Source organism: Taeniopygia guttata, chromosome 17, assembly GCF_048771995.1.
Source record: "Taeniopygia guttata chromosome 17, bTaeGut7.mat, whole genome shotgun sequence".
Taxonomy (NCBI): domain Eukaryota; kingdom Metazoa; phylum Chordata; class Aves; order Passeriformes; family Estrildidae; genus Taeniopygia; species Taeniopygia guttata.
In genome coordinates this window covers 1,628,792-1,641,567 of record NC_133042.1, presented here as the reverse complement: position 1 = coordinate 1,641,567, position 12,776 = coordinate 1,628,792, and the positions used below count along the sequence as shown (strand labels likewise).

General features: G+C 46.5%; 1 protein-coding gene across 3 annotated transcripts in view; it reads right to left on the bottom strand.

The window, feature by feature from the left end:
- PNPLA7 (patatin like domain 7, lysophospholipase) overlaps positions 1–12,776 on the bottom strand; it is a 129,850-nt gene that overhangs the window by 82,890 nt on the left and 34,184 nt on the right. For all 3 annotated transcript variants that reach the window (XM_030286893.4, XM_072936736.1, XM_030286894.4), the window contains exons 18-19: positions 10,659–10,790; positions 9,131–9,254 (exon numbers count right to left, since the gene is read on the bottom strand). In XM_030286893.4, coding sequence (XP_030142753.4) covers positions 9,131–9,254; positions 10,659–10,790 — 256 coding nt within the window. The remainder of the gene's footprint in view (positions 1–9,130; positions 9,255–10,658; positions 10,791–12,776) is intronic.

Genomic DNA, 12,776 nt, shown 5'->3' with positions numbered 1-12,776 from the left:
TCAGTATTAAACAGTGACAAAACCAGGTTTTGCTGCCTCCATCCCATACGATGCACATGATTCACAACCCTGCCTTACAAGTTCTTCCTGAAGAAGAGGTGTTGCTGTAAATCTTCTACATGGAGGGGAAAAGCAATTTATACTCTCACGACCTCTTTTGACTTCATTTCCAACAGTCATTCCTAACAGTTCTTTACAGCTTTCCAAATTACACAGTTGGGAAGTGAAAACCAGCAAGTGGCATATTCTGCCAGTTACTCTAAGTACAAATTTCTTTCTGAGCTGCATTCAAGAAATCACTTTATTTGCTTAACTTTTTGTGGGTGCACAGCCCCAGTGTGATGAGCACAGTTATTCTGCTGCTCAGGCTTGAGCACCTCTGAGAATTCCTGGTGTAAACTGGAGCTGGTGTAGGGCAGGTGATTTGCTGGCAACAAAACATTGCTTCTCCAGACAAATTCAGCCTCAGTTTTACAAACTGCTGGGTGACTTTTCTCACAGTCAGCGGCCACTAAAAGTGCAGATTATTTCCAAGTAGTTTCTTGTGGAGATTATTTCTTTTCAGGTGAGATTTCAAGCAGATCTACTGCATGAGGGGACATGTCCAGTGCAAATGTTTAGAGCCACAGGCCTGTTCTCCCCAGCCTCCAGCCAGCAGCACATTTACACCACTGGCTCTTCCTTTCCCATCCATTTTGTAATACACTGTCTTCAGCTTCTCTTCATTATGGCCACTATTCCAACCAAGAATCTGTCATCCTCTCACACATCATATTTCTTCCTCTCCCATCGATTTTTCCTTGCTGCCAGCTCACAAAAAGCAGCAATCCCTCCTCACCAAGGGAACCCTCCTTCAGGCTCTTGTGTAAGAGCACACAGGTGAAAGCACCAGGTACAAGAAGACCCTGGGAAGCAGGTCAGGACCCCAATGATTATTAAATTATAAAGCTTAAACTGTGTCCAGTTTTGGGCCCTCAGTTTGGGAAGGACATTGAGATGCTGCAGCACATCCAGAGGAGCCAACGAGGCTGGAGAGGGGCTGGGAACACAAACCTGTGAGGAACCACTGAGGGAGCTGGGGGTGCTCAGCCTGGAGAAAAGGAGACTCAGAGGTGACCTTATCACCCTGTGCAGCTCCTGAAAGGTGGCTGTGCTCAGCTGGGGTTGGGCTCTTTCTCCAGGAACTGACAGAACCAGAGCACACAGTCTCAAGCTGCACCAAGGGAAATTTAGGCTGGGTATCAGGAAAAAGTTTTTTACAGAAAGAGTGATAAAGTTCTGGAATGGCCTGCCTGGGGTGGTGGTGGAGTCACCATCCCTGGGTGTGTTTAAAAACAGACTGGATGTGCCATGGTTTAGTTGAGGTGTTGGGGCTGGGTTGGACTCGATGATCTTGAAGGTCTCTTCCAACCCAGTGATTCTCTGAATTCTGTGAAACTCTTCAGTTTCCAAATTCTCCTCCAAGACAGCCACAATCAGTGTATGGTGATTAGCCTGATACTTGTATTGTCTTCTCTGAGCTCCCACCAGGAGCATCAAGGCAGCAGGTAGGGCCTGTCCTCCCAAGGACACAACTGGGAGACACTGGGGGTGCACAGACACCCACCTCCCCTCCAGAGAGGCCATCTGCCAGAACTCCTCACTCCAGCCTGACACACCCCCCCAAAGCAGGCCAGGCTCTACACAAAGACACCAGCTCAGCCTGGTGAAGGACCAGCACAGAGGGGGACACAAAGGACAGGGATGAAAGGACACACACCCGAGGAGGGATACAGAGAAGAAACACCAACACTGACATTTGCTGCCAGTTCAGGAGGCTCTGGAGAAGGGACAGGCAGTGAGGCAGCTGACAGGTAGCACACCTGTATCTCAAGGCCAACACCAGCACTGGAAGAGCACAAAAGAGCCACCAGTGGGTTGTCACAGCAGTGTCTTTGTCCAGACCAGGGCAGGAGCTGCTGCTGCTGCAACTGAAGCCAGTGAGGCAACATCACCAATGTTACACAAAGGGTAACCAAACACTACATGGAACATTTTTTTTTTTTTTGGCTTAAACACACTTGTCCTTAGACCCTTCTCCAGCTCATTTGCACCTGGAGCAGCAGAGGATGCTCATCCCAACAGTGTTTGCTCCAGCCCCAGCTCAGAAGGACCTGAAATATCAACTTGTTTGTATCAGAAAAGGACAAAGGAGGAGACACTGCTGGAAGCAGTGAATGAGTGGGAAGAGCAACCAGACAAACTGCAAATCGATGCTATTTGTGGGAGCAGTGCCAGTGGATGAACTCAGAACACCATGTACTCTTCAAAGTTGTTCTAACAGCCACCTTCTGCAATCTCCTGTGTGCCAAGCTAACCCCGTGACTGAGGACATCCAGCCCTTCTGCTGTGTGCAAAGAAGAATCCAAACCCGCCTCTCTCATTTTTTAAATAGATAAACGTATTAAAAAAGCCATTAAAGGCTTACACACACTTGTGTTTCTATACATGGCTATATGCAAGAGCAGATCTAAAATACAGGTAGAAATGAAACAAGGCTGAGCTTGCAATGTTTTGTAATTAGGGCAGATGGAGTCATCCCACAGGTTCTCCCCAAAGGACTGAGCCTGCACTTTGTAGCAGTGCAATGACAGTCCTGTTGCAGCTGTGAACATCATTAAGGGACAAAAAAGAGGAAGATTAAAGCTAGGAAGGGAATTGGTAAAAGCCCAGCCTCCTGTATTTCAGTTTTACTCCTTGTATACGTGTGGCTATAGAAGATATTTGAAGTTTCATGCATGTTTTGCTGCCCTAAACCAAATATTACAGCCAAAACACCACCAAAAACCATGTCAGAAGCCACCTGAGACATTCACACCAAACATCCAACAAAACCATCACATTTCTCCAGGCTGTTGGAAGAGAATGTGCAAGTGCAATGTCCTGGGCAGGCTGCTCCTCTTTGGGTGAATTATACCTGAACTTCCAGAACAGAAATCGAGAGAACCACCCATGATGAGCTGCTCAGGTACTTTCTAGAAAGAAGAGATCCAATTCCTTTCAACTCAGCTTCACACAAGAGTCCCAAAGCTGGCTGGAACTTTATCAGGGATCCTTCCCCACCCTCCACTACTGACACTTCCCCCAAAAATCCTTCCTGCCACCTCCACTGGACTCTGCTCCCATCACTCAGTGCCATCCAAGCATTTTGGTGGTGATGACAAGGATCACTTTTATCTCTCTCTCTCTCTCTCTCTCAGTGGCTTTTATTAAATAATGCTTGCTCCAAAAAAAAAAAAAAGGTTATTATCAAGGAAAACAAAAATTTTCAGTGGCCTTGAGCATTTGCCAGGGTTAAAGGGGATGTAATATTAGCCTTTGCTGCTCCCAGCCAGCCCAGTTCCATGTGGCATCCCTGTAAATGGAAGGGAGAAAGGAGAAGGAGGCAAGGGAAGTAAAAATCTGTCCTGCAGGAGAACAGGATGTGTTTCAAGAGTGAGCTGATAGCTGGAATTATCACAAGAGAGTTCAGCTGGAAGCAGAAGAGAGACACACAATATCCTAAGGAATGACAGTCCAATGCATGAAATCACCTATGTGGAACCCAGCAGGTCACAATTTCCATCACTATCTGTAGTCAGAGCTCCTCATACTCTCAAAAAATAGCGTGGCCCGGGACATCAAGCACACACAGCACTCTGCCATTTGAGTTTAACAAAAACACTCTCAAGATGGGCTTGGAAATCAGAACACAGCTTTTCATTTCATTCTGACACTAATTCAGCAGTGCAAATGTGAACTCATCCCTCAGGCTCCCTCTGCCTCCCTTTGGGGCTGGCAAATACTGGAGGTTTGCTGTTCTGCTGTTTGTGGTTTGGTTGGTTGAGGGTTTCACTGGACGGTTTGGGGTTTTTTTTGGCTTTATTTTTGTTGGTTGCTTTAAATAAGAGTTCACACCTAAGATGCTGCTAGGAAAATAATAAATTTTAGTAATGTATTACCAAGAGAGAGAGGAAGAAATGAAAGGAGAACAATCCCTTCCAGGACCATGTCTTCCAGCTCTGTTCCTGAACCTCACCCACCACCAATTCCCTCAACTAGAGTCTGTGCACAGTATGCCTGAGGTGGCAATAATCTGAATCCACCTGAAATAGCTTTGTAAAATCTTAAAGTTTCAGCAAATGAAGTAGTCATGGTTTGGCAAAACCACAAAAATACAAGGAATTGTCAGAAAAAAATCAGATGTTTAAAAAAGGCAGAGCAAAGCAGCCTTAATGTGGAGGGTGTGGTGACATTCAGCTGGTTTTGGAGCTGCCTGATAACATTAATACTGATAAAGAACAAAAGCCTGACAAGTATAATCCTGATAGTTCCCTTCGTGTGATTCCTTTGAGGATTACACAGCAATTAAAGATTTCTAACAGTGTTACATTTCCAAAGAACAATGCTCCAATCCCCTGAGGAAATCATAAGCCATTTACAGATTCTTCTTGGGTTTCAACTTTTTAGAGAGAAAAAAAGCCACAGACATTTAGCTGTCTTAATTAGATAAACAGCTTAACATCTGAAAATATTTAAAATGTCTTATTTCTAAGAATGTGAAACATGATTTCCTGCCCAGCAGGACCAGTGTCCTGGCTGCAGCATTGGCAGCTGAAGGCTCTTTTCTGCAATTTATCCCTGTGTTACAATAGTCAGTGCACAAATGCCTTTCTGCACTTGTTCAGCAGTTTCTGTACTCAAAAGTCATGGTGTGCAGCCCTCCTGACAAGAGGAACTTTCTGGTTGCTAAAGAAAAGCAGAAAAGGTGCTGAATTAATCAAAACACGGCTGCAGCTTTCCCCCTCAGCAGGTATTTTGGAAAGCTGACTGGTTTTGGGTCAGACCCTGCACACAACAGTGTTCTGGGAGGGGTTACCAGCAAACCCAGCCCTACACCACCTAAAAGCCAGCTCTGGAAAATATCTGGAGTTAAATCTGAGGCCCCTGAGACCTGCCTGGCATTCAGGCATCTCCCCAACACCACAGCCATCCTTCAGAACTCAATGAAGACAAAGTGTGGCCTTGCATAAAACCCTCATTGCATTGAAGGTTCCATCACCTGCAGCTGTTTGAAGGGCACAGGCAGAGCACCAACAACTCAAATCCAGCAGCAGATTATTCTGAGGAATGGCTCTGATGAGTTTGTTGCCTTCTCCTCACCCACTGGTGTCCCCCCAACAGCACAAAAAGCAAAGAACATCCACCTCAACACATGTTTGGAGCTGTGACCCTGTGTTCTGACAACCTGCTCTGAAGTTTGGGATAAACCAGGGATAACTGCCCCAGTCTCACCAGCACTGCCAGGAGCAGAACCTCAGAGCCTGGGCCAGCACCTGCTATTGACAGGCACAAAAATCAAATTAAAAGGAATCCTCTCTCACACACAACAAAGTGCTATTGAGATCAAGAGAACAAAAGTAAAAACTACAATTTCCAGTAGTTAATCAAGATCAAAACCAAAGCAGCAACATCAAGAAAAGAACTGAGAGACTAAGATAAGTATTTTAAACAAGTAGCTTGGTGAAGAGAAGCTCTTTCACTCCATCAACACACAGTTGTCTTCTCTGATCTCCTCTAGGATCACCCAGGGCATGGCAGAAATTATAATGATATAAGAAATATGACCCTTTAGCGGGTAGATAAAATTCACATTTCAACATTTTTCCCTAAGTGCATCTATAGCAATGGACCACCACTTGCATTTAGGGGAAATTAAAAGATTTCCCCTAAATGAGTCAAATCTTAGCCTCTAGAAAGCAAGACTTATGTCAACTGTATTTCAACAGGGAGGGAATTATTTAAGATTCATCACTGTCCTTTAAAACTTACATGGAATTTTCTAAATTGAGTTTTGACGAGATACAGTAATTGGAGTTGCCCATCAACAGAGACAACAGCAGCTGGTGTCCCTACAAAAAGTCTCTCTGAGAGTCAGGATCCTTTTCCCCTGACAGAACTGTCCTTGTTATCTCTTGAAGGAACTCCACAGGGAAGGAAACTTCAGTTTCTGATCTGCCCTCCTCCCCCTGCATCAACAGACCTGGGGAACAGATGCCATTGAGTCAGTGCAGGGAACAAAACAGCTCGAGCCACAAGTCGAGCCTCGGGAGTGCACGCACACCCCTGAAAATTAACATCTTGTCTGAAACCCTTCATCCTGCACTGCTTTGCTCCTGCAAGCAGGAACAGCAGAGCCTCATCTCTTATGCAAATGACACGTGGCATTTGAAAAGTTCTGACACAGAGGCAATAAACAAAAAGCCATCAACTACAAGACTCTTGTGCTTGCTTAGTGCCTACAATTAGAGGTGACACGGGAGGGTCTCGAAAGCATTCAGCGAGGATCAAGCCACCAGTTCACCAAAAAACCAATTACCAACACCAACTGCTGCTTTCATTGCCTGCAAGCACCCAGAACCCCAATTATGTTAATGTCAGGGGAAAAAAACCCAACCCTTCAGCAGGTTTTTAAAGGTTTATAACAGATTCCGCAGAAGGGTATAAACAAAGCTTTTTAAAAGCAAAAATATCATTTTGCTAATGCCCTCTGAAATAATGCTGGCATTCTTCACAGATCCTCCCCCATGTTTGCAAAAGGCAGCCAGAGCATGGAGACACTTCCAACAAATGGCAGAGTGAGTCAGTGGGGCTGGGAGCTGTGGGCAGGAAGGAGATGACAACGTCCACCGAGTCACTGAAGTCTCCAACGTGATTCATGTCATAACGTGGATCCAAAACAGTGGCTTGTGCTTTAGGCACAAACTGCACAGGTATTTCTGTATCCCTGCCTGGGCACTCACCAGCAAACAAGGCACTGCTACAGCAAACACAGCCCAGCCATCCAGCACTCCACCTCCTCCTTCCTGCCCAGATAAACAGCGGGGCCAGCCTGCAAAAACCAGCACAGCCTTGCACAGAGAGGTAGAGTTTAGGCCATTTCATAGAACCACTGAATTGTAAAAAGCTTGGGTGGAAAAAGACCTTAAAGCCCAACCAGTGCCACCCCTGCCATGGGCAGGGACGCCTTCCACTGTCCCAGGCTGCTCCATCCAGCCTGGCCTTGGACACTGCCAGGGATGTAGGAGCAGCCACAGCTTCTCTGGGCACCCTGTGCCAGGGCTCTGCCACCCTCTGAGCACCATATGCTGCCCTGTCACTCAGAACTGCTCTCAGAAAGTAGAACAGGTCTGGTTTTAACCAGGGAACTCTGCAAAACTCCAGGAGCTTGACAGTGAAAAGCTGCAGATCACCACAGGCAGAGGAAAGCAGGAAAATGCCTGGATGTGACACTGACATTCCCTTCTTCACAAACCAAAAGGCCTCACACCATTGTGATTAGTCACAAAAGATGTCACCTTTAGTTCCTGTCAAACCATGTCATTTTACCTTTAATGAAGTACCCCAAAGAAAGAAAAAAAACAAATAAAACTTGTGTTAGAAGCACATTCCAGCAGGCACCTGCTTCTCCAAGCACAATTCCAAGCCAACCCCTCAGCCAGAGCAGCACGGAGTGTGAGAAGAGATCCATAAATCCTGTGCACGTGGAAATATCAAATATGGGGCAAGCAGCAGCCCAGCCCTGTCTCTGTTGGGAGCACCACCAGAACTGCCTCACGGATCCCACAGGCAGAATTTTGGATCAGCTCTCTAAGGGCAGCCTTGGACTCCTCCTTCCTCTTCATTCCTATAAAAAGGAATTTCTTCCCATAGAACTAATCCCAATTCACATGTTTTCTGGCTTCAGAGCTATGCTAATTCTGCCTATAAACAGATACATGTTCAGTGCTTAGCTTTCAGCTCAGAAAGCAAAAAAGGGCCTGAACAACAAGCTCAGAACTTCAGAAATCTTCTGATTTTAAATATAAAAATCAAACAAGCCATGCATATTTATGACTCCTATTTCTGCTGTTAACTAGGTCTGAGAAACAAAAAATGAACATAAGAGAAATTAAACATGGATAAATACTACAATTCTGAAATGAACAGTTGCTTTAATAACTGTAATAATTACACACTTGCTGAAAAACCTGACAAAGCTTTGAAGTCAGCTCTGCTAACTCTGAGGAGGTTGGACTAGACACTTCCAGGGTGGGGCTCATCCAAACTGACTGCTCCTGTGGCACTAAATTTATTCAAATCCCCAGTTAGTGCACATTCCTGCAATTATTCCAGCCCTGATTTAACAGGCTGGCTCTGCCCTCACTGGGAAGAAAGTAACCCATGGCACAGAGGAGTACTGGGCAGGACGTAACCTTTTTTGGTTTATCTTTCTTTTCAAACCAAGCCTAACAACCCCATTCACCAACCACTATAAAAACCTCCCAGGCTAAAGGAGTTTCCTGCATTTTTAACTTTGAAAGCAATAAAGACTGACAAGGGATGGGAGTAGTGAAACATAAACTTTAAGGAATTTAGAGATTTTAGAGGAGCTAAGATTTTAGTTAGAAATAAGCCTTACTAGAGTTAATTAAAATAAATGAGTAGGCCTTGATGAAGTTAAGAGTTAGTAGTTAACTAATAATTGGTTGCTTGTCAGCAGAATGTTTAGTTAGCTGGGTTTATAATGAAGAATAGAGAAACTCACAAAGAGCTTTTAGTAACATAAGACAATTGTGGGCCTCCTCTGTTCTGAAACCAGTTGAAGACAAGGAATGGGAGTTCTACCAAGAGTTCATTTGTCATATTTGCATTGAAAAGGTAGAAAGGTCATAACGAGGAAGACTTCATTTACTTCCTCATTTTGGGACCCCTCCCCATGGAAGGGACACAGACCCATTTCAAGGAACAAACCACCCATGCTGAATGACTTTTGAAGTGATTAGCGTACAAAGCAAGGAATGGGATGTACCAAAGTTATGAATATGCATTTGTATTTGGGGTATTCAACACTTGTATGGATAAAAGGGCTCTGTAATCACCTGGAAGCTGCGGTGTGGATTTGGGAGCCGTCCCACACACAATAAACACACACTTTCTAACTTTAAACTGTTAGAGAGTTTTGTCCCTCACAGTTGGATATCGATCCTAGATCAATATCCGTATTTCTTCAGCAGGACTGAGTGTGTTTGGCATGGAGCAAAGCCCAGTTTCCCGGGGGACAGGGTCTCACCACTCCGATGAGGTCCCCCCGGCCGTACTCCCCGGTCAGGTGCTTCTTGCCGTCGTCCATGCGCAGCACGGAGCGCAGGCGGCCGTTCAGCACGATGTACGTGCAGTCAGACTTGTCCCCCTGCCTGCAGGCAAAACAACCAAGAACCACCATTAAAGAGGTGTCCATGCTCAGCAAATGCATCTGGAGGTTTTGAGGAAGTTAGGGGTTTTTCTCTGCTTGGCTCGGAAGATGCAGGGAAGTGTTTAATTGATACTTAATGAGGAAATTAAAAACGGAGCAGGAACTTGTTAAAAGGTGACTGGAAATGGGTTTAATGTGTAAATGTACGGGCTGTGCACAGGTAGCTGAGATAAGGAGGGATAGGACAAGGGGGAATGGCTTAAAACAGAAAGAGAGTAGGTTTAGATGGGGTTTTGGGAAGGAATTGTTCCCTGGGAGGGCTGGCAGGCCCTGGCACAGGTGCCCAGAGCAGCTGTGGCTGCCCCTGGATCCCTGGCAGTGCCCAAGGCCAGGCTGGACAGGGCTTGGAGCAGCCTGGGACAGTGGGAGGTGACCCTGCCATGGCAGGGGTGGCACAGGAGGAGCTTTAAGGTCCTTTCCAACCAAGGCCATGCTAGGAGATGACCAGAGTGTGAGCAGGTCCCAGAGGACACCACAGGCTCATGGCTGGTTGCTCAGGAGCTCATTCCCACTGCAAGGTCAACGTGGATGTGCACAGGAATTCTGCAGGTCAAAGAGCAAGACCCCAAGTGGCTCCAGATTTGGTGCACACACCTTTGTCTACCAAAACTTTTTTGCTGGCACAATGAGGAGTGCTGCTGAGAATGTCACACTTCTGGTGGTGAAGTTAAAAGAAATGCAAGGAATTCCAGAAGATTTTAACAAGATATTGACAACTAGGAGTGTTTTGATGCACAGAGTAATCCAAAATTTCCAGTGGCATTGATGCTGCAGGTATGGTTATAAAAATTGCAATTATACAGATCATGTTCTAATTAGACTGTTACTCTCCCACCACTGCAGCAATCACATAACAGCTCAATTGCATCCTAGTACATATCCATAAAACTAAGTTTTCCCAAGGTAACCTTTGCCCCTTAAACACAAAATTCCTATTTTCAATTTACTGCTGAATAAGCCTAACTGAATTAACCTTTGAGTTTTGCTGTTTGATTCAGAAAGGCTGAAAACCTCTGAGTAATAGATCTTCATGCCCTCAACCACGCAGAAACTACCACCTGAAGATGGAACTGTGTCTTAATCAATTATATCACTTATAAAGCTTGCCAAGACAACAGAAAAGATGGGGATAATATAAAATAATTTAGCAACATGTAGAGACAAGAGACTGAAGCAATGTTGAAGGTACTGCAGAAAGAAAATAATCTCAAAATAGGCAAACAAATAAACCCAATGGAATGGTTGATAAATACAGCCTGAGGTTCTCAATTTACACATCCCCAAGGGAGCACAGCTCATAAAGCAGGAAAATTTCAACAAACATACAATTTTGGCCACGTCTCACCTGTAAACAGCTCGTCCAGCCTCGACCTCCATCCAGTCCAGGGCGAAGTCAATTTGCCTGACAAAGGGGGACATTCTCTTCACAACAGTGTGGGCCACCCCCAGCACCACACTGGGCTGCTCCCGCATAATCCTGAGGAAAAACCAAAGTGTTACCAAACTGCCCACAACAGGAACAGCTGCCCACAGGCACCACATCCCAGTGCAGCTGGGCAGGAGTTCCCAGGCCATACCTCACCCCTGCTGCCACCATTCTTACCAGGGACTCTGACCAAACACGGGGCTGCCCAGCTTCCAGCCCAGCCCAAATTAAATGGCACTCAGAGCTGGCACTGTCCTAGAAGCAGGATGCCAGTCCTGCTGTCTGGACCAATTCCCTTCTCCCAGTGCAGCACGATGGACAGGAGCCATGTGAGCTCTTGTGTATGAGCCACTCTCCTCACTTCCTCCTCACACAGATCTCTCATGACTCAGGAAAATGTTCATCCTGTCCTCAGGATCTTCCCTCCCTGCTGTTCTGCCCATCTCAGTCTCTTGCTCGTGCTCAGTTTCCCCCACATATCACATCAGAATCTTTTTATATGTAAAGTCTGATGTGCTTAAAAATAAAACACCTGCTCTGCATTTCAAATATTCCCTTTTCCCTCTTGCAAACACCACAAAGAGCTGATGTATCTTCTAATAAAACTCCCAGTCTTCACACTGGATGTTTTTAGTCATGCTTAAAAGTCTCTAATAATAAAGACACCATGTAATTCAGTGTGTTCCTCAAACTGAAAATCTGAGAAGGTTCTGCTAGGACAACCTCAAACTCCTGTGAGACCTAGCAAAAAATCACTCTCACTGACACCTGGGAATTGCTCAGAAGTGTCTAATTTCTCGTTCTTTTTAGACTGAAGATTACTTCACCCTGTCACTGTGGGAGTGAGCACTCAAATACCTCCTGAAGCACTCCCAGGGGTGAATGTATCACACACATATCAGGCTGTTCTACCTGCTAGGGCAGCTTGTCTTTCCTGTGCAGCATCAAGGGCAGACTACTAAAAAATAGTTATTTCACAAAAGAGAAATAACAACTCACAAAAAAGTAGATTTGTGTCTGCAGCCCCAGCATGAGAATTGCACACAGAAAGCTGAGGGAGCTACATGAAATCTGCTCATGGACAAGCAGGCTGCTCCAAGCCCCAGTGTCCAGCCTGGCCTTGGGCACTGCCAGGGATCCAGGGGCAGCCACAGCTTCTCTGGGCAGCTTGTGCCAGGGCCTGCCCACCCTCCCAGGGAAGGATTTCCTCCCAATATCCCACCCATCCCTGCCCTCTGACAATGGGAAGCCATTCCTTGTGTCCTGGCACTCAGATCCCTGTAAATTGTCTCTCCACGTTTCTTGCCAGGCCACTGAGGTCACCCCAAACTTCTCCTCTCCAGGTGAACAGCCCCAGCTGTGCCAGCCTTCCCTCCCAGCAGAGCTGCTCCATCCCTCTGACCCCCTGGCCCTGCTCTGGATCTCTGCAGCAGCTCCAGCTCCTCCCTGTGCTGGGCAGGGCTGGGGCAGCTCTGCAGGTGGGGTCTGAGCTGAGCACAGGGCACAGGGGCAGCATCCCCCTGCCCTGCTGCCCACGCTGGGCTCAGCCCAGGGCAGGGGGCTCAGGGCTGGGGCAGCTCCAGCTCTCAGCCACAGCACCCCCAGCTCCCTCTCAGGGCTGCTCCAGCTGCTCCTCCCAGCCTGGATTGGTCCTGGGGCTTCTCCTGACCCCGGGGCAGCTCCAGCACTGCTGAAACCCCTGAGGTTCCTTGTTACGTTTTCTGCATCCACGTTCCCTTCACGAGGAATGTGCCAGATTGGTAAGAAAATCTCCTTTTTGTGCTCTCTCTGAGCACAAATCATGTCAGCTGTGTATCTAACCTCACCCCTAAATAACTGAGGAGGAGAGGAAGGTATGGAGGGAGCACTGTCACTCCTTGTTCCCTAACTGGATTACAGCTCTTGTGGACCACTGCAACCTGGCAGAACCACTGAAAGCTCAAGCAGAGATCCACAGTCCAAGACTGTGACAACAAAAGCAGACTCTCCAGAGGCTCTGCACTGCCTGGATGTGGCACAGAACCTGCCCTGAAGTCT